Source organism: Episyrphus balteatus, chromosome 4 (assembly GCF_945859705.1).
Source record: "Episyrphus balteatus chromosome 4, idEpiBalt1.1, whole genome shotgun sequence".
In the NCBI taxonomy this organism is placed as follows: Eukaryota; Metazoa; Arthropoda; class Insecta; order Diptera; family Syrphidae; genus Episyrphus; species Episyrphus balteatus.
The window spans coordinates 21,820,105-21,843,198 of NC_079137.1; the positions used below are offsets into that span (position 1 = coordinate 21,820,105).

The 23,094-nt window shown below is 36.0% G+C and overlaps 2 protein-coding genes and 1 long non-coding RNA gene across 9 annotated transcripts in view; 2 read left to right on the forward strand and 1 right to left on the reverse strand.

Annotated features, from left to right (window-relative positions):
• Positions 1–23,094, forward strand: part of LOC129918438 (YLP motif-containing protein 1-like) — a 239,962-nt gene that overhangs the window by 167,973 nt on the left and 48,895 nt on the right. The window lies entirely within an intron of this gene.
• Positions 1–23,094, reverse strand: part of LOC129918434 (unconventional myosin-XV) — a 261,312-nt gene that overhangs the window by 80,957 nt on the left and 157,261 nt on the right. For all 5 annotated transcript variants that reach the window (XM_055998956.1, XM_055998958.1, XM_055998957.1 and 2 more), the window contains one exon: positions 10,224–17,027. In XM_055998956.1, coding sequence (XP_055854931.1) covers positions 10,224–17,027 — 6,804 coding nt within the window. The remainder of the gene's footprint in view (positions 1–10,223; positions 17,028–23,094) is intronic.
• Positions 873–22,712, forward strand: LOC129918448 (uncharacterized). Its single transcript, XR_008772958.1, has 2 exons — positions 873–1,135; positions 22,399–22,712. It is a non-coding gene; the product is annotated as an uncharacterized LOC129918448 (long non-coding RNA).

Below are 23,094 nucleotides of genomic sequence, written 5' to 3' on the forward strand. Positions count from 1 at the left end.
CAAAATTTTGAGAAAAACGAGAAATTCGGAAATTTTCTGCACAGTTTGTGAGGTTCACAGAACACTTATTGCAAAAAACTAATTTGCTAATGAAATATTGACTTTTAATCTAAAACATGGTCTAGCCACATTTTTACTTTTTAAATTTAGTTCATACCTTATATTAATATTTCAATAACAGTTTTTGCAAAATAGCCGAAAACAACTTTTTTCTTGTATAGTTTATGAGAAACTGAAGTGGAAAACACATATGATATATATGTCAATTTAAAGGTAATGATTAAAATTAGAACATGGTCTGAGCGGATTTTTCATTTTTGGCCCTATTTTTGAATAATCAGTTCATGAAAAACATCAAAATTGCTCATTTTCTCATGCATTTTTAAATGTGTAGTTGTATGAAAAAAGCAATATAATTTTCCCCAAATGACAAAATACCTTCTTTTAATTGATCCAACAAAAAAAAAAATAATCAAAAAGCTACTTATAATTGCAAAATAACACAATTAATAAAACTCTATTTTTTTATCAAAAGTCGTTACTTTCTGTTAACGGCTAATTTTAGTTCATCGATTTACCACCATGGTTGTTTTTTCGAAGATACCCCTTTTTTTGTTTGAAGTTGGAACCATAAACAAAAAATACCAAGACTGGAAACTTTCGTACGTCTTTCCCCTCGAAACCCTTTTGTGTACAGTGCTGTCTGTGAATATATGTGAAAGCCACCACGTTGATAAATGACGTTAACACGCACACATTTATAGATTCACGACATTCACCACACATTTGACACGAACACAACGATAGGTTCACGACATTCACCATACCTCGCAGCTTGTAGGCAAACGTCAGTTGACCGCCGAGTTTCCAGTCCATAAACAAAAAATACCAAGACTGGAAACTCGGCGGTCAACTGACGTTTGCCTACAAGCTGCGAGGTGTGGTGAATGTCGTGAACCTATCGTTGTGTTCGTGTTGGATGTGTGGTGAATGTCGTGAATCTATAAATGTGTGCGTGTTAACGTCATTTACCAACGTGGTGGCTTTCACATATATTCACAGACAGCACTGTACACAAAAGGGTTTTGGGGGGAAAGACGTACGAAATTTTCCAGTCTTGGTATTTTTTGTTTATGTTCCAGTCTTGGTATTTTTTGTTTATGGTTGGAACATAAACAAGTTGGAAGTAAGAAGATACAAAAAAAGGAGTATGACGATAGAAAAATGTGCGGATCTGCGGATGTTAGACAGAGAAATGGATGTAGGTAGGTAGGTTTGGAATATAATATTTTCATAAAAAAGTGTTGTTTGTACCAATTTATGTAGAAATAAAAAAACTTGTTTTCATGTTGTTGTCGTGGATGACATTTGAGTTGTTTGTGTATCTGAGAAATTTTTTGCATTGTATAACAATTATAATTTCTCAGCGGAAAAGTAGGTAGAGGATGTGTATGTGGGTGCTTTGTTTGTGTAATGAAATTCACAGTTTCTTATGTGAAGGATTGAAGAAGGATTGCTTTTCATGTACTTGTTGACTTTTGGGTTGGTAAAAAAAAAAAGTATGAGGATTGAAAAAAATATGGAATGCGAAATTAGAGTGGTAATTATTGTAGATACCATGCCGCGGCCCGCCACGCCGATACGCTGTTGTGGGTATATGGTATATGTTTATTCTGAGGAAGAAACGTAACTACCTTCCTAGCTCATTGAGGGAAAAACCCATGTCTGTCACAGTTTTGAATGAGATTGCACATTACACCAAACAGACAAAAAAAAACAGAAAATATTTGAATTCATCCATTTTCTTCTGTGGGTTTTCTTATTGGCATTCCACGAGGAATTCGAAGATCAACAACAAATTCAGGAAGAAGCGAATTATTTTAAAATTTTGAAAAAATAATTGTTCCAGAAATCATCGTCTCGTTTTATTTCCTCCACATATTGCGGTCGCAGCAATGATCAGTAAATTGTGTCAATATCAGTTTGTAACACTACTGCAAAAAAAAAACATAATTATAATAATTATTTCAGTAAGCGAAAGAGTTAGGTTTATTAGTATTATACGGAAACATAAAAGAAAAACTATTTCCTTATCTCATACATAAAATCATTCAGTGTTCCTTTTCATATTTAGTCCCAGAACAAGACTGCAAACAAAAAAAAGAAAACAAAAAAGTATCTTAATCCAGTTAAATAAGGGTTTAACCTCGAAATGAATGTTAGTAGAAATTTTTTTTGCTCAATATCTTCCTTTTGCCATTCTATAACATATCTCAAAAGTCTAGAAAAATCTCATGTCCGCTTGTCGCGATTTCAAGGTCATATCGCGAAATGGAGATTTTCAAAATTAGCAAAAATAGGCTATGGTAGTATATACACATATGATACATGATTTCAAGGTATTTTTTAATGCTGATTCCAAAAAATCTAAAATCAAGACAACTCATATTATTATAACAGATGATAAACAGGAAAAAGTTATACCTGTTTATCATCTGTCAACTCATATTATTATAACAGTTGCAAACTTACTGCCGAAAAACCCTTAAAAGTTATGGTAGATGAACCAAATTTTGCATGAAGATTTTAGAATCCATCATTATTAAAAATCAAAACAATCCCTTACAAAAAATATATATACCTACGATATAATGGTATTTTTTGATGGAGGGGCAAATTTTAGGATATGCACTAAAGAAGATTCTTGTTCATCTTAGGAATAAGTGCAAATAGGCTAATTTTTTCATTTTAATCTTTGTTTGGATATTCTTTAACTACCCTCAAAAATCTAAAAAAATCTCATGTCCGCAAGTCCTAATTTTCTTGGTTTGAAAATAAGGTGCAGATTTTAAAAAATTTATAAGAAAAGTTTAAATTTTTATATGTATACCAACATAAGCGACATGATTTAAAGGTATTTTTTAACACTAATTCCAACAAAACTCACAAACAAGTCAACCTGACCATCCCTGAAAAGTAATGCACCTTATTGATGTTGATCTGACACAAATATCTGAAGTGTAGTTTTCCAATTTTTTAAAATCTGCACCTTTCCAGAGACGTCAGATTGTCTTAATTTTAGATTTTTTGGAATCAGCATTAAAAAAATACCTTGAAATCATGTATCATATGTGTATATAATACCATAGCATATTTTTGCTAATTTTGAAAATGTCCATTTCGCGACCTTGAAATCGCGACAAGCGGACATGAGATTTTTCTAGACTTTTGAGATATGTTATAGAATGGCAAAAGGAAGATATTGAGCAAAAAAAATTTCTACTAACATTCATTCCGAGATTTACCCCTTTTTTCTCCTTATTTTACTGTATTATCTTGTATCCCTAACAATCGAACGATGTTCGTTCGAAGTTCAAACATGTTCTTAGGTCTGAGTTTTTTCTATTTCATTTTTATTCGAAGATACGAATTTTCGAATCTGAGTTCGAACTTTTGTCCGGAGGCCTCTTAAGTGTTCTCTTTAATAAGTCTTTAAAAAGTTCTCCTTTTCCTAATATCTGGAAAAGTGCATTCATCACAACTGTGCACAAGAAAGGTCCTAAAAACGAAATTATGAATTATAGTCCTATAGCTAAATTATCTGTGATACAAAACTGTTTGAGTCAATTGTATGTAATGTACTTACCTTTCATTGTACGTCAATTATCAACAACATGGATTCGCTAAAAAAAAGTCTACCGTTACTAATTTATTTTACTTCACGTCCTTTAGTTTATATGTTTTTTTAAAAACGTGGGCAAGTCGATTGTGTGTTTACTGACTTTAGTAAGGCTTTTGACGAACTGTGTCATAAAACATTGATATTAAAACTAAGCAATCTTGGATTTAATAATAGTTTTTTAAATTGGATATCCTCGTATCTAAAAAATTGGCTTTACAGTGTAGTATTTCGTAATATGTATTCGAACTAATTTGTCGTCAATTCAGGCGTTCCTCTGTGCAGCCATTTAGGTACAATTTTATTTATTTTATTTATAAATGACTTGGTTTCGATCATTAAAAATTCGTCCGTCCTTATGCTGATGACATTAAGCTTTTCAAAAGTATTAAATGTAGGTATGTACCTAGTACCTACTTCTGACTGTTTACTGTTACAAGAAGACTTAATTTTATTTAGGGAATGGTGCAATAAAAATCGTCTTGTTCTTAATGTCGACAAGTGTAAAAATATGAGTTTTACACGCAAAAAAGTCCCGTTTGTTTTTAATTATTCGTTTGGTTCATGTCACTTAAGTAAAGTCCCTGTGTTTTCAGACTTAGGAGTTATTCTTAATCCTGAGCTAACATTTATAGATCATTTAAACACATTATTAAAAAAGCTAATAAAATGCTAGGATTTATAAAGAGATTTGGTCGCGATATCCGCGACCCTTATGTTCTAAAACTGCTCTATGTGTCTTTTGTACTACCAATACTCGAATATAGCTGTATAGTGTGGTCACCTTAGTATGCCACTCATATAACAAGACTTGAAGCAATTCAGAGGTTTTCGCGTTTGTGTCTTCGTTTTCTTCCTTGCCTTGGTCACGTCATGATAATTTACTTCCCCCTTACTCTCAAAGACTCAAATTAATCTCTAGTACATCATTTTTCTCTAGGAGTTATACTGGTCTGGTGGTAACTCTTAAAAAATCACCACTACCTCCAGATAAAAAATAAATAAGTACCAGACGTTTTATTCGCGGCATTACCCTTGCCAGACGTCCTTGAAGATTCGCGAAATAGCGATTTTCATACAAAAGTCAGAATATTATTTTTTGCAAGATATATGTACATATAACCGTCTGGTGGTAACTCTTAAAAAATCACCACTACCTCCAGATAAAAAATAAATTAGTGCCAGACGTTTCAACCAGACGTCCTTGAAGAGTCCCGAAACAGCAATTTTCAAACAAAAGTCAGAATATTATTTTTTGCAAGATGTATAACCGTCTGGTGGTAGCTCTTAAAAAATCACCACTACCTCCAGATAAAAAATAAATTAGTGCCAGATATTTTATTCGCGGCATTACCCTTGCCAGACGTCCTTGAAGATTCGCGAAATAGCTATTTTCATACAAAAGTCAGAATATTATTTTTTGCAAGATATATAAGCGTCTGGTGGTAACTCTTAAAAAATCACCACTACCTCCAGATAAAAAATAAATTAGTGCCAGACGTTTCAACCAGACGTCCTTGAAGAGTCCCGAAACAGCAATTTTCAAATAAAAGTCAGAATATTATTTTTTGCAAGATGTATAACCGTCTGGTGGTAACTCTTAAAAAATCACCACTACCTCCAGATGAAAAATAAATTAGTGCCAGACATTTTATTCACGGCATTACCCTTGCCAGACGTCCTTGAAGATTCGCGAAATAGCGATTTTCATACGAAAGTCAGAATATTATTTTTTGCAAGATATATAATCGTCTGGTGGTAACTCTTAAAAAATCACCACTACCTCCAGATAAAAAATAAATTAGTACCAGACGTTTCAACCACGGCATTACCCCCACCAGACGTCCTTGAAGAGTCCTGAAACAGCAATTTTCAAACAAAAGTAAGAATATTATTTTTTGCAAGATGTATAACCATCTGGTGGTAACTCTTAAAAAATCACCACTACCTCCAGATAAAAAATAAATTAGTGCCAGACGTTTAAATCACGGCACTACCCCAACCAGACGTCCTTGAAGAGTTCCAAAATAGCGACTCTTGTATGAAAATCGCCATTTCGAATCTTCAAGGACGTCTGGTGGGGGTAATGCCGTGGTTAAAACGTCTGAGACGAATTTATTTTCTATCAATGGGTAGTGGTGATTTTTTAAGAGGTACCACCAGACGGTTATACATCTTGCATCTTTGTTTGAAAATTGCTGTTTCGGTGCTCTTCAAGGACGTCTGGCAAGGGTAATGTCGCGAATAAAACGTCTGGGACCGAACTTTTTGATCAAGGTATCGCCCTCTATCGGCTTTATATGAATTGAAGTGGTTATATACTCGACACAAAAATCGGAAAAAAATGCATTTTTCAACTCCTCATAAACCATAGAATGCCGTGAAATAAACCTGCCAGACTTTCGAATTCTTCATCAGGACGCTATTACCTACACATACATATGAGAGTAATTAAGTTAGAATTTAAGTATTACGTAATACGTAATACGTATATATGTATTAGTATATTCACGTTAGTATTTAACGAATTGAAATAAATAAATAATATGCAAAGACAAGATTTCATTTGCGGATTCCCATTTCTCGTGTAAAGTTCGTATATTTATTAAATGATAAATTTTAAATGAATCGCTTTGAACGATTACGTGAGTGATGTAAAATTAAGAATAAATTTTTGAAATTAGGAATAATTAACTAGTAAGAATATTTAACTATGGTTAGTATGTGAAAACAAATTGAAGTGGCATTGTAAGAATTTGTTGTGTTCTTTTTACAAATCATTTAGGAACTACATTACATTACATATATTAAACTAATCCCATGATTACGGACTAAAAACACTGCAGCTTGGGAATCTTAGTCCATTTAGCTGATACAACACAAGACATTAATACAACACAGAAAGCTAAAGAGAGAAATAACGAGAGAAGAACATACAACACTGAACTACGTGGCACAGAGGGGAGACATAGTTGAAAATTGTATCATGTTGTCGTATAGGTGGCTTCAGTGGCCATGGCACAGAGGAATAGGTAGATGACTGCAGAGCCAGGCATCGTGGGTTCGAGCCCAACGATCGGCTCAGAAGTTTTTTCTAAATCGCCAGCTTAATCATTTAGGAACTATTTGCTGTTAGATAATGTTAAACTATCAAACGACCAATTTTTTTTTTAGAATAATGCCAATTCCATTATTATAACCAAAAGTCATGCTTTTATTCAAAATAAATTTTCTCCTATCATAACACACTAAACTCAGATCATGGAAGTGAATTGGAAATAGTTACGAATCGTGACTATTTGACACTTCAAAAGGAGTTTAGGAATGATGTTCAGCTGTCAAATAGTTACAAATTGTACCTAAACAAAACACCATAGTTCGATAGAATAAACATAAATAAACTAAGGTAAAATAAATAACGCACCTCTGCCCTCTGCTTCATGGCCACATAGTCTTTTCTAGAATTGCCAACCACCTTATTAAAAATTATCCCTCATTCAATTTGAAGTTAAATTAATGATATTCATAGCCGTATTTAAGGGGAGGGGTATGGGATTTTTTAAATAACACAAGTATTTCTACAAGGTTTTTGGTGTCGAGACTAAACTATACTTTTTCAAAGGGTTGCTGAACTCGAATCCGAAGACAAAAATATTCGATCACATCTCGTTTTTGAAATATTACCGTTAAATCTATTTAAGTCTTTCCGACATCTTATCCTTTTATTTCAGAGAGTACCTATGTAAAAGTACCTACATATGTAAAATATTTATTTATATTTTTAGCTTTCTATTATCAAATTGTTTCAAATTAGAAAATTAGCTCATGCCAAACAACTTGGATTATTTAAAATTTTTGTTTTTCAGTATTCCCGATTTAATTTAGAACTTAATTGATTATAATAGAAAATATCAATTTTTTGCTACAAAATTTCAGAAAAAATTGCTATAAAATTGTGCGAAATAATTTTTTGTATAAAGCCTAATAATGGTTCAAATTTATTTCTTCAAAAAAATGTTCTTGCTAGCTGACGCTCGCAATTTATATCACTCCTTGTACCAATTTAAACTAGAGATGCCGCCGAGTATTCGGCAGCAGTATAAGTAACTATAACCAAAAAAATAACAAATGATAACATAAAGTACAGTAAAATTTCAAAAGATATCGTTGTTTAAGTAAAGAAGAAGATTTCAACCTTTTTTTAACAACGAAAACAAGTTGGAACTATTTACTGCTTTACTTAGCAAATTTTCAAATTGCGCAAAGTTCCATTTTCAGATGGTGCAACGCCCGAACTTTTTGCTTTGCAAAAAAAACATCAAAAACTGCAAAGTGGGGAACTTTTAATTTTTGGTGAAACACTGCACTTTTACTGTGCAGAAAAGTACCTATCGTTTTGCAAAGTTGCAAAATGAAAAGTGCAAAGTGGTTGGTGCAATAGGGCCCAGGTCATACGATTTTGTTGTGACCTATGAGCATTGAGCAATGACACTTTTGTTCGGGATGTCAAAAGCAAGTACTGTGGAAGAAATTGGAGCATTTGACTGAAACCACTTTTTCATACAAATAGTGCGGTGTCCTTTGGAAAATGTGTTCTTAAACCATGTTTGTATTTGTCTTATAGCTGTCAAACTTTTGTCTAAGTATAAATTGTCTTCAAAGTAAAATAGGTCAAATAGTACCTACATACATTAAATCAACAAATAAAAAAAAAATGTCACACTCATGAAACTTGGCAAAAAGTTTGCTTTTAGGATAAGATGTCAAAATATAGTGAAAAAAAAATTGTTTATGGAAAATCATCATATGACACATGCTTTCAAGGTATTTTTTGATGCTGAATCTAATTCAAAATAAGGTCAATAGAATTGCTCTAAGAAAAGTGATTGCCGATTAAAAACAAGGGTGCTTGTTTTTAGTTGATATTATATACATTTCGTCGCCTCAATAAAATATTGTCGTATGTGCAAAATTGAGGTTTTGAGATTTGAATGCAGTTTTGCTAATTGATTTTTCTCCTTCATTCTGTGAAATCCGTTTTTCGATATCTGTATCCGTTTCCGAGATAATTTACAAAGTTGAAATTTAATAATTTTAATTTGAAAAGTCCCCATAACTTAATTTTAGTTAGATGTAGGTATATTATTTTACCATTGATGTTTTTGTTAAAATCGAATTTTGCTAAACTCGGGTTATTACCAAGAGCCAATGTGATTTTAAAAAGTTAATAAATTAACGTTAGTTACATATTTGTTATTCACATTGAACTTGACATCTATTTGTCGTATGTCGTAAACAAGTGTCGAATAAAACTTTGCTTATTTTTGTCGTATGTGTCATCAATTTGTAGTATGTGTTTGGCTAACAAATAGTTTCTGTGAAAACGTAACATACGACATCGGCATATTGGAGTAAATTGACTATTATTTGTTTCTGGATTGGAATATTGAAATAATTCTAACATAATTAAATAGACAAATATTTTCTGTATATATCATGACATTTTTAAAAAAAAATCTGAACTTTAATTGCGTTTTCCCAAAAGTAGCCGAATGTAACATACGACATTATTTTATTAAGGCGACGATTTATCATTTCACACCCATTTTTATAGATAAATATATTAAATGTACTCGTATGATATAAGCTAGTTTTATTCTCATTTTTAAGTAGTGTACATTAATTAACGCTTAACGGTCATTCCGGGAACGCTTGTTTTGGGGTATATTTAGACTAAAATTTCTTTTTTTTTGTGATATTATGATTAAAAATTAAGGCCAATACAATATAATCTCAAAAATATTTTGTTTTACTTAGAATCTGAATAAATAATGTGGTCTTACATTTATAATTCTGCATTTTTTGGGTATTTCTAATTAGTATCGTATCTAAATAAAGGCTGTAAGGCTAGGCGCACACTTGCGATTTTAGTCCCGCTATTATTCAGTTGCAAAAATGGATCACAAGAAATTCAATGACTGTGAACACACATGCTTCCCGCGATTAAAAATTTGAAAATTGTGTCTACAGTCATTGAAATTGTTGTCATCTAATTTGCGACTGAATAATCGCGCGATCAAAATCGCATGTGTGCGCCTGGCCTAATATACACTTTTATGAAAAAAGTTACCAAAAAACAAAAGAAAAAACTACTTATGGCCTAAGTATTTCGGACTCGCATAAAAGCATTTTTTTTGTAGAAATTGGTCACTGAACCAAGAAATAAAGTTATATTTGAGTTATTTAAGACCTACTATCTTAATATAATTTTATTTATCATGCACATTGACAATACTTCTAGACCACTTTAGATTTTTTGAAGAGATCACCATTATTCAAGGAACGTTTTTCTAGTACTAATTTTAGGGTTTTTGTGGTAAATTGAAAAATATACATTTTTGTGCTCTGCCCGTTCATGACCCGACAAATTATAGCTAAAGCGAACATTTGAGCATGAAATTTTTATCATAAAACAAAGTTGATTTTTTATGAATTCGGTCCTCGAAATTTCTCAGCTCCATGATTTTGCAATTTTATGACTCACCTGTCTGAATTCCAGTGAAAAAGACTGTATCATTGCTTGTATTGCAGAAGCCCGTATTGCGTGAAGTGTCAGATGTCCACCATTACGCATGTTCAACTGTAATGCGGCGGGGCGTGGGAGAGTAACTGCACTTTGCAAATCGTGAAATGGAAGCGATTGTACCACAATCAAATAATCTGCATCTCGTCTCGCCAAATAAACGCCATTATGCGATATTCCCATGATTGAAACGTCAGGAAATTGGGGAGCACCTTGTACAGCAAACAAGCGCGAAAAGTAAAGCGGCCAACTGCGTGCCATGTCAAGCAAGTGCCTCTTAACTATTGCACGAATATTGTGGTTGCGTGAATTTTCTACCGTTATACCATGTCCATTGAGCATATTTACTGCAGCAGACTTTTCCTGAGGCGTCACTCGGAGACAAGGCGTTAGTCCAAACACATCCCCCATGATTTGAGCGAATAAAAGGTCTAGGGCAGCAGGTGGACCAATTGGTTCGCTGGGATGAAATACCTCCTTTCGGACACGTAACTTCCATGCAACACGATTGTAAGTAAGGCATGCAGTGGCAGGTGACTTGAGCGAAGGTGGTGCTGGAACAGGTGCTGGTATTGAAGGCACTGGCCATTCCTCACCATAATCGGTTTCATCATCCCTGCGAGTTCCTTGAGAAACGAAAGTTGAACTTGAAATCTTGCGCTTGCGTTCCTTTTCTAGTTTCTGAACCATATGAGTTTTAAATGTAGCAGTGGTAGTTGTAGTAGAGTTAGTTGCGTTGGTCTGGCTAAGCGATTGGTTGCGATTTGAAGTTTCCCGATCTATCTGAGTTAGTAAATTTTTAGATGGAGGATGATATACCTTGTTACTTTCCTTTTCTCGTTCTACCTGCCTCATTTCATACACACGTTCCCGTTTTTCTCGTTCTTTTTCACGTTCACGTTCAGATCCAGTTGATGGGGGTCCTTCGACCTCAGTGCGGTCCCACACTGACTCTGAAAAATCATCACGATCTCGAGAGCGAGATCTTGATCTAGACCTCTCTCTGTCATTTGGAATTTCTTTTTTAAAACTGGTTTCGTAGACCATGTCTAGCTTAGCCGCCTCAGCGCGACCCCACGAATCATAAGTGTCTTTAGAAACCTCAGATCCATTCCAATTGTGACGTGCGCCAAATGTGTCACGCTCTTGACGCTGAATAAATGCGGGAATGTCCTGCTGCATATTCGATCGATATTCACGTTCATCCATCTGATCTTCACGAATAGGTGGACTTTTTGGAACGGGTGGTGGAGCCGGAGGAGCTGTTGTTGGAGGACGAATTGGTGGTGGTGGTGCTGGTACAGATGGAGCTGGAGGTACAACTGCTGGCCAACTCGATTGCGGAGGTGGCGAAAGCTTACCTTCCATTCGTTCCACTTGTGATCGCACAGATGAAATATCTGCTGCAGCTCCCATCATTCCAAAATGCCCACTCAATTGTTGTTGCAGCATAAGTTTTCTTGTGTCTTCCAATTTTGCTGGTGCTCGCTGCTCTGATTTTGTACTAATTGATGATCGTACGGAATGACCCGCAGTAACTTGTTCCAACCTTTGCCGCATTTCTGAACTTAATTTAAGCTTACCAACACTACCCGGTGGTGGGCGATCACCGCCAATTTCAAAACTTTTTCGAGATAATTTTGTTGAAGAGCTTGTCTGATTAATTTCTCCTGTGTCCTTCATGAGCTTTCCACCAGAAGTTTCAATTTTGATGTGAGTTCTCATAAATTGTGATGTATGTACAGTTGGAGGTGATGGTGGTTTCGAGGAATCTACTTCAAACTCTTCCCATTCGATTGTAGATCCATTGAGCGAACCATTTGAGCTATGCAATTGGGACTGTGGAGTAGTTTTTCTTTGACTTTGACGCATTTTGAATACAAAGAAGTCCTCCTCGCTATCTGGTTGGGGTCCATCTTGCGGTGGTGGCCAACGCCACTTTCCAATACGAACCGTTTTTGCTCGCCCAAATGGATCAAGAAAATGTCGAGTTTCAGAAGGATCCTTTGACTCTATTGGGGGTGGCATTGGTGGTGGTGGAGGTGGAGGTATCAGTGATCCCCCACTTTCCGAAGAAGTCTTTCGGTTACGATCTACATCAGAGAACTGGGAGATACGATTCTTAAAACTCTGTCTGCGAACTGAAGATGTGGCAATATTTTGTAAATTAATTTTGCTTGTCGTGGTATGGGTTGTGAGTGATGATTGCATAGGTGGTGGTGATGCGGGTGAAACTGGTGATGTATCCTGTTGACTAAGTAATGTTTGAAGAGCTTGATTTTGAGCCAAAAGTTGTTGTTGAATCTGTAAATTTTGAGCCATAGCTGATTGAAGAAACGCCCGTTGTACCTGATGTTGATACAAAGAAGGATCTGCATCTTGTGGTGTGCTTATCATTTGCATTAGGTTTTCAGGGTTAACACTACTCGTTATGGCCCCACCAACGGATCGACTCATACTTGGGTTAGACACAAAACCCGATGTTGTTGCAGGAGGGTGATGAGCTGTTCCTCCACCTTTGATAGTTTCGATTAGTTCTGATCTTTCTTGTAAATTATTTAAGGTATCGCTTATGAAAATGGGCTTGAATAAGCCTGATATATATTCGTCGAGATTACCGTCCTTGCTGCCACTCTCAACAAGCTTTTCTCCACCGCCTTTGATTTTAACTGAAAGTAACTTTGCATTGGCTAAACCATGAATTGAATCGTCTACGTAAGGTGCTTCCAAAAAGTCAATGCCTCCTCCTCGAATACTAGCAGCTAAGGAACGAGCATCAGAAAGTTCATCTAATGATCCATCCAATACAGGACTAAAAAGATCATCGAGAAACTGATCAACATCAGAAGCCTGTGATGGGACCCGTACTCTTCGAACGTGACTAGCCAACGAGGGTGCTTCACTTGTATCCGACATAGCCGAAGATCTTGTGGCGTACTCTGATTTGTCCATGTATTTACTTGAATGAGATCCTGCATGAGACCTGCGGGATGCGTGCTGCGATTTTTGATATCGTGGACCTGTTTCCTTACCCATTGGAGTCAAACGCTCTGCTGAATGATATCTGTCGTTCAGTCGACTTTCTGATAGCCCTAAATCTGTAAGAGGCTCTGGCTCTGGGGTGGTTATTATGTCAGCATCGTCGCCAGCAAGTAAATCATCCAAGGATTTCGATCGCAGTTTATCTGTTTCAAAATAACGTTCATTTAAGGCTGAACTTCTAGATAAAAGATCCCGTGAATTTTTTCGAACTGCGTTATATTCAATTTTTTTTTCAACAGCTGGTTCTGGAATTGGAGCTTCCATTGGTTTTGGAGAAGATTTGGTCTGCGGTGGTTCCGGAGGAGGCACTTGAGGACGTTTTGGGCTACTTGCCTCAATTTCTGGAATCAGTGTTCGTGAAAACTTTGAATCTGTCTTAAATAAGTCATTTCGAGCAGCTGGAAATGCAGGGCATAGTTCTTTTTCCGCAACTAAATCTAGAACATAATCTAGACCGCACGAGTCTATGAGTAATTTTCCATCATCAAGCACAACAGTCCATCCATGATTAGAAATGCCAAGCGTGGAAACTGCCAGCGAAGCGGCTTCTTCACACGTTGTCCAAGAGTCAATAGCTACTGTTTGAGTTACATCGTCTGGTAATATCAATGCCACAGCAATGTCTGATGTTCGAGAAATTGCTCGCCATTCAATCCACGAAGGTGTAAAACTACGACATGCGTTAGCTTGTGAAAACCCGGAGTTACGCAGAATTTTTTTTAACAAGAGTTCCTTCATGCTGTTTGGTGCATTTTCAGCGATAAAGTTCATTAAATACTTGCTGAATGCAGGACTTGGTTGGAAGCAAGACAAGCAATGAGCCATAAGTTGCCATATTCGTGAAGATTGATTTTCTTCCAATTGATAAACTTGGTTGCAGATTTGTACGAGAATTTCATCCCGAAGGCCTCGTGAAGAAAGCCCTTTGTGGACAATATAGTCGGATAGAACTTTTTCCTTGTGGCTGTCTAGTGGAGTGTCATTAGCCCATCGTAAGATTAGTTTGAAAATAGCTAGAGCATCTTGAAAATCTTGATCTCGTGAAGCTGCTCTTGTTAAAAATGGAGCGGTTATAGGATCACGCCTGGTAGACAGTCTTAAGCCATTACAATATACAGAACTGAATTTTCCAAAAGAAAATTGATCCAAATCTTTTGGCAATTCACCTGTCACAGGGGGACCTGGGACAGTGCCTACTACTTTTACCAAATGTCGGTCGCCATGCAGTGGTGTCCAGCCTTCTATTTTCGAAAAAATAAATGCTAATTCTGCTGGAATATCCAAGTAAGCCACTTGGCTACGTTCAATATTTTCCTTGGCTACCTTCTTCGCCTCACGTTCCTTTTGAACCTTTTGCATATCCATACGGCGTTTATAATCTGCCTTAAGTTTGGTAAAATGTTTTCTTGCCATCTTTCCTCGCCAACATGCTTGAGCTCTTATGGCACCATATCGAAGCTTTTTGAAATATTTTCTTTCTCGATATTCACGCCATGTTGATTGAACCCTCATTGCGGCTTTGTTTTCTCGTGCAAGTTTACGGCGAACAAGCATTCCACGAACACTCTTTTGAATCACTACCGCAGCATTCTTCAAGCAATCTGATCTACCACTTTCTAGCATTCGGTGCAACGCTTCACGTAGAAAAACTCTTGTAGCTCCCAGTTGGAAATCTGGACCCTCAATCCCGGTGCGTGGAATTGATTCCAAGACTGTCCTACAAAGTTCACGATATGGTGTCCCTCGCGGGAGGGGTGCTTTCATAAGATAACGGTAGCGTTCCACAAAATGTTGGAACCTTAAACGAACGGGATAACCTCTTTGACGAATTTGTATAGTATCTAACATCCCTAAATAACGAAGCTGCTGAAGAACACATGGCATATCCATTTTAAGAGCATGTTTTTCGTTATTTGGTTTGACGCATCGAACAAACCAAGGATTACAACGGCCCATAGATTGCAAAAGCTGTTGCAAAGAGTCCGAAAATCTTGCTGCAACGGTCGGTGTGCGGGGTTTCATAGTAACAAAGCGTCCGTTCGAGCCTTTTGGTAGAGTTTTTCCAGAATCTCGTTGTGCTCGTAACTGCTTAGTAAGATCGACAACAAGTTGAAGTTTACTGGACGCAAGTAGTTCCAGCACATCACCGCGTAGAGCATCTCGATTTTTGTCCAAAAACCCATCGACGCAGTACCAAACTTGACCTGCATAGTGGGTTATACCGAATTCTTGAGCTCCAATTCGTGGTCTAGAGTAAAGTTCGTTGAGAGCATGATTGTAGTGACACTTTTCTAAAAAACTCATATCCGAAGCTCTTGGGAAGTTTGACTCATCATCTAAAAGATGAAAAACCCCAACTGGTTTCTTGGCTAATAAATGAATTACAGGCAAATTATCATCCCAATTCAAAGGCGTCCATTCCAGCCGTTCTCTAGCATATTCAGCTTGCTCCAGCTTGAATACATGCTTATTAAAGTAAAGTTGAAGATTCTCATTAGCGTAATTGATGCATAACTGCTCGAATGAGTTTTCAGCCAAATCTTCAAAACCAAATATGTCAAGTATTGAAATTCGATGGGCGTCATGAGTTCCACCTTTTTGCACGATAGAGTTGATTCGGGAAACCAACCAGTTGAATAGACCAGCGTACAGCGCCTTAGCGAAAGCATCTCGGGAATCTAAAGCTTGATCGATTCCCAAGGGTGTGTGCAAGCGTTCTGATCTTGCTTCAGTTGTACGGCTCGTCAATGAACGATGAAGTCCCTCAGCAGATATGTGCAACAAATGGGCAGCCCATTTAATTTCAGCATCTGATCCAACTTCAACACCTTCCTGACCATGCCTTAGCTGACGTCTATGAAAGTAAACATTTCCAAGATGAAGCACCGAAGCTAAAACTCTTATAATTCCTTCTCGTTCAATTTCCGACACGCCAAGGACTTGCATAGCACTCTGAAGTGAACTCCAATCAACTCTACCCGAAGCACAATCGGAACCTCCCTGATTAAGGTAGAAATATTTGTCTGCTTCCAGTAACCCATATTTGGTTCTTTCTGTCTCCGAAAGACCGCCTAACATTTCATAAAAGACATGATAGTTTCTTTCACCCGGGGCTTGTGTTACGATCCTTGATTTTTCAAGCAGATACTGTGTTATTTTGGCACCAACAATGGCACCTGACTTAAAATATACTTCTAAATATTTTCCGAAGCGAGAACTATTATCGTTTCTAGCAGTTCTTGCATTTCCGAATGCTTCCAATAATGGAGCTGCTTCAAGTATCTGCTCTGTAATAACGGCTGATGCAGATCCACCTCCGGGGACAACTGCTGCCAAATATTGCATCACCAACTTTGTAGATTCTGTTTTTCCCGAACCAGATTCTCCAGAAATGACCACAACTTGAGGAGAGGGTAAAGCAGCATGAGCAGCTGCACCAATTGCAAATAAATGTGGAGCCAACGTTCCAAGTGGCCTTCCGGCGTACTGCTTTGCGACTTCTAATCCATATGAATCTGGAAACATTTTGTAGGGATTTACTGCTATCAGAATACTACCAGCAAATGTGTAAATAAGACCGTTGTCATAACGTAGACGTAAATTCCATAATAGTGATGCTTCATGTAGATCTTCCAATTGAGTCATGTCATCCACTCCACTGCTGCCAAGATCTTGTCGGGGGCGCAGATTTCCCTCGCCTGGCTGTAGTGCAAATGTCTGTGGCTGAAAGAAAAATAGGCAATTTAACTAATGTTTTTAAAATGTTTTAATGGGTAACGTGAAATAACCAAATACGAAATAAGACTTCATTTTAAATTTTGGTATATTTCCATGAGAAAATTAAATTAACGCCGCGGGAAGGCGCGGCGCTCTTTATTTCAATTGAGACGTATTTTTATAATCTTTGAACAACAACAACAACGTATTCTGCTTCCCTGTAACTTCATTATCATCACTTGGGTTCGCTATGGGATTTCGGGGTTGGTCCGAAGTTGGGCTTATGCAAATTTTCTTCAAATGTTTTTTGAAGTAAAAAGAAACCTTGTATACACCCAACCTAGCTACATACCACTCCGAATCCTATATTAAGGGCAGGTCTACCTGAGCAGCCAACTCAAATTTCATGTAAATGAATTTGAATGTATTAGTGCACTTCCCTTTACCATGATTTCGCAGCTTTGAATAACATTTTTTCTCTTCGACTCTTTTTTCTCTCAAAGTGAAGCAACAAAAAACAAAACAAATTGGAAAGCCACACAAGAAGATAGAGAAAGGAACACCTCCTATATGCACAAGAATACGACCGACGCACGCGTCGGCGTCGCGACGCAAAAAACCATACAGGCAAACATAAAGGAAGGAATACCTAGAGAGCCGACTCGTACCCCCCTTGCCTAAAACACCCGCTTATTTAATTTCAACTGATTGGTATACATCTCCCTTATTTTTCTCTTGTTTTCCTATCTGTGAATACGTGTGAAAGGTATAAAGCGTTTAATACCTTCCTTTCGACGGTATATGCCCTCACAAACAGGTTTGTGTTTTGAATTTAATCATAATTTTGGTTTGTGTATGAACTTGATTGAGCTATCTGAGCTAAAATAGCTCACTCTAGACACAACCTTTCAATAAATATGCACAGAAATAAAAATAAAGGTTGGTGTTTTGAATTTAATGTATACATTTTATGCAAATTTTCATTAGAAGGTGGGAATTGTAATAACACATGAATTGTTTTAACAAAATCGTTGTAGCCGTTTTCGAGAAAATTAAACTTTTCCAAAATTGGTATATGATTTTTGGTCCAAAAAAATTTATTCCAAAAACCCCTCTGGAAAGTCGCCAAAAAGCGCTACATACCTAGTTTAATGTTAATCGATCCATCCGTTTAGGCTGTAGGTAGATCCCTTTGCAGACAGATAGACGGACTCGCCGTTCCCATCCCACTTTTATTGCATTCTCTATCATCGTAATATCATGTCTGATAGATAGTTATCTCAACTCTTTTTTTTTATGAATGCATATCTTGATACACATATGATATATGTGCCCATGATTATGAAAGTGGACTAAGTCACTTTTTGCATTGTTTGAAGAAAAACTTACATAATAATTTTCTTATAACGATTTAATTATATTTCTTTTATGAAATCACTAGGGGAGCAATAAAGAAGTTTATTTACTGCGATTTCGCTTTCAAATAAACTTTACCCCTTAAATAATAAATTATTTTTAGGCTAGATTTGATGCCATTTTTGGGAGTGACTTAGTCCACTTTCATAATTAAGGGCACATATCGCAAGTGGAATTGAGTGTTCATTGTGGCTGTAAACCAGTGTTATTAGATATCGTGACCGTAGATTCAATTCAAACAATTTCATACCAAGTTCAATAATAACTAGTTCTTTATTACAAAATTAAAACCTTTTTTTCCGAACTTCGGCATACTGCTTTTTTATGTACTGCCAACTCGAAGTTTGAAACGACAGTCCTGCTCACAACACATGATTGACAACACACACATGGCTGATATCGACAACATCAAAATTTTAGACAAGGAAATACGCATCTCGATCTCCACCCGCTTATGTACATATACATTGGAAAGTCAAGAAGACCGACAATATCAGCTGCGCATACAAGTTGCCATTCATTACACCCCGCCTCCACAGGAGATATCTTTCTCTAACTCAATGTCTAACATCTACAACATAACAATTTTTTACTTGCTCTATAGGGCAAGTATTGGTTTCGTGTAGAAAAAAAAAATCGAGGTTTTAATCAAAACCAACATTACGATGATGGAGAAGATCAAAAAAGTGGTTTTCGTCATGCCGTCCGTCGGTCTGTGCGTGTGTGCGTCTGTGCGTCTGTGCGTCTGTGCGTCTGTGCGTCCATCTGTACATCGAGCTAGGGCCTAAACGGGTGGATGGATTTGCTTGAAACTTGGTACAGATGATTTTTACGTAATTCCCTAGGTCCGTTTTTTTTATTTTTTTAATATCTCCAATTTAACGCATATCTCCCATATAACGTTTTCGAGGTATTTCAAATTTCTCGAAAACGGCTCTAACGATTTCGTTTAAATTTGGTGTGCGCAGTACTCTTATTGATTCCAACAAAACTGCGTTTTTAGTTTTTCTCAAAAAATGCCAAGAGCGGAAATATGGCGTTGCCGTTTTTCAAAAATTGACATGTTTTTTAAGTCCATATATTTCATCAAAGCAGAAGTCAATTTTTTCAAAATTTACAGACATCATAGGTATTGAAGTGCAAAATGTAAAAAAAAATTTTAAAAAAAAGTTTTTCAAAAAAATTTTAAAAAATTGAATTTTTTTAACTTTCGATTTTTTTTTTTGTTTTTATTTTTTTTTTCTTCACAAAATCTTAAATTTCCAATAGATATTTAAGATAAAGATGCTTTGAACTACAAGAGCAAGTACGTGCGACCCAGTCGTGCATTTTATTTTTTCTTGGCTGGGCAAATTTTGTTCGGACAATTCATTTCATATGCCCCGTTCGCCAGAGGATGATGTATGTTTTTTTGCGGACAAAATTTATTTTATATGGTCAATTTTGTATGAATAGGTACTTCTTTTTTTTTAAATTTATACATGTACCCATTGCTTGGTCTGTTTTTTATTTGCCTTCCAAAAAATAAACAATTTATTTTTATAAAAATAAATTATAATACCTGTTAAATAAATTCAAAATAAATAAATAAATTCAAAAAGTATATACCATTTCATGAAATCTAATTCATTTCAACATAAAACATGCAAAAATTCGCAAAACAAACAAATATATTTTGTTGTCCGCTACTACGGAGACAACCTTCTTCATGAGACGACAAAAAATAATGAAAAAACTGCAGTTCCAAAAGAAAAAAAACACATTTGTCAAATTCGATGTTAGACAATCGTGTTCAGACAAAATCGAAGACACGGTTGTCTAACATTGAATCATAACAAGAAATGGCGAGCCTCCACAAGACATTTCTTGTTAAGACACGTCAACATGACAAAAATTATCTCCTGTGGAGGCGGCCTGTTAAGAGCAGAAACACAATCACGCTTTGCGACACGCGTCATCGCGTTACGTAGAGAAATCCTCCCCTTCAAGCAAGAAAACGGAGTTCAGAAAAGACATGGTATAAAAAGAGAAGGTATGATCATTAGAAAAAACTCAGTAACGAGAACTGTCAAAACTTATGGCTACTTAAGGTTTTGACAGCCCAGCCCATTGAAATTGTTGTTGTAAACAAATTTGTCTTGGAAATTGTTGTTGCTTTTGACTTTGCCAAATGCCAAACGTCAAAACCTTATTACCCCATTTTGTAAGATGGCGGCTCTAATGATCATACCATAAACAAAAAATACCAAGACTGGAAACTTTCGTACGTCTTTCCCCCCAAAACCCTTTTGTGTACATTGCTGTCTGTGAATATATGTGAAAGCCACCACGTTCGTAAATAACGTTAACACGCACACATTTATAGATTCACGACATTCACCACACATCGGACACGAACACAACGATAGGTTCACGACATTCGCCACACCAAGCAGCTTGTAGGCAAACGTCAGTTGACCGCCGAGTTTCCAGTCTTGGTATTTTTTGTTTATGGATCATACCTTGCCTTTTTATACCATGCAGAAAAGACACTCCGAGCGAGAAAAACGGGGTTGCACTCACACACTTGCAACTTTTTGTGTATGAACACAAAGTCGAAGGAGAAATCGTGGTGAAAAAACCAATACATATAAAATCGGCTCCGCGGAGGCGGAGCGGATTCGGACCGATGTTAGACTTGTTTGCTTGAAGGGTCAAAGCCCGCTTCTGTCACTTTGACTTCGAACAGCTGATTGAAACATAAAATCTGCTGTCAAATAAAAAAAACACAGTCACTTACAAAATTATTGGGCCAAGTCTTTATTTTGATTTAAATGTGGAAAAATGAAGAAGGATATTAATGTGTTTAAAAAATGTATAGAAATTTGTTTATTCTTTAATCCTATAGTTATAAAAACAAAACCAATCAAAATAACAATAAAACTTAGTCATTAAATTATTCTTGTTTTTAATACGTAAATTGTTTTTATTTAAAATATCTCGATGTCGTTTTTTTGTGCATGTAAATGTCAGAAAGCGAGCAAAAGTTCAGTCTGGTTGAACTTTTACTCGCTTTCTTACGTTTCCTTACGTTTTTCAAAAAAAAGCTTACGTAGAAAAGCGTCATTGTGTGAGGTTACACAGATTTCGTATGGTTGAACTTTTGGCAGTTGTCAAAATCGACGGCAAAGCGTGTGATAGTAGGTAGCTCTAAGTTTTTGTTGTAGTGTTTTGTTTAGTTTTTTATGTTAATTTATTAAGTTCATTATTTTAAACTCAAATTTCAACAATATTAATTAACAATGTACTAAATTTTCACCAAATAAAGTAAGTTCGGTTCCATTACAAAAATTTATATATGTATGCTCCTTGTATTATTTTTTAAATAATCTAATTTGTTATTGTATTTTGGTCATATTATTCAAATAAAAATAAAAAAATTATAAGGGAACACGGCCGAACAGCTCCGTGGCCCGTTCTTTTATTAAATTTCGTTGTATTTGTTTTCGTTAGATTTTGTTAGAAAATTTCAACTTTGATTTAGAAACGATTAATGTTTCATTTTGTCGATCTGTCAAAACAAAATTTTTTGAGATCAATTTTATAAATAAATAAACAAGAAAGAATTAATTTGGTACTGAAATAATTCTTTTAAATTGAATTCTAAGCAAATTGAAACAAAAATATGCATTAAATAATTTCAAATATGAAAACAAACAAAAAATTCTCTTCTCACATCTTCCCCTCTCTTCCCCATTTGGTTGTGTCTAACAGCATAAACAAAAAATACCAAGACTGGAAACTCGGCGGTCAACTGACGTTTGCCTACAAGCTGCGAGGTGTGGTGAATGTAGTGAACCTATCGTTATGTTCGTGTCCAATGTGTGGTGAATGTCGTGAATCTATAAATGTGTCCGTGTTAACGTCATTTACCAACGTGGTGGCAATCACATATATTCACAGACATCGCTGTACACAAAAGGGTTTTGGGGGGAAAGACGTACGAAAGTTTCCAGTCTTGGTATTTTTTGTTTATGTCTAACAGATTAACATTGAAACTCAAGTCCAGAAGCTGAGTTGGAAAAAGTTATGTCGTTTTCTATTGACGAATCTCAGAATGAGATTTGTGAATTTGACAGCTGAAAGGGGGGGTGAAGAGGGGAAATAGTGGACAAATCTCAGATTTCATGATCTATTTGCGTCCTGAGATTCAAAAAAATGACAAAAAAATGAATCTGAGATTCAAGAATCTGATTCTGGATTTTTATCAAGATTCACGCATACAAACACACGCACTTTCACACACACTCCTCTGTTTGACATTTGTCTGAACATTTGTTGTTGTTTTATTTTTTTTATACGCACAGATTTCGCACACAATTACAAAACTAGATTTCATATTCTATTTGCAGTGGAAAATCTGAGAATTTTACACAAAAATCTCAAAAGTCAATAGAAAACGACATTACAAAATGTAACTATTTGACACTTCAACATTGAATTTAAGAACGATTTTGTGACGTCACGATGATACATTTCGTAACTTTTTTCTCATTTAGGAACGAAGAAAGTTAACTATTGTTAACAAGAGTTAACATCGGCGAATAAAAGAACGCACTTCCGATTTCGATGATCTTTTTTTTCAAACGTCCGTCGCGTCGGTAATTAAAAATACTTT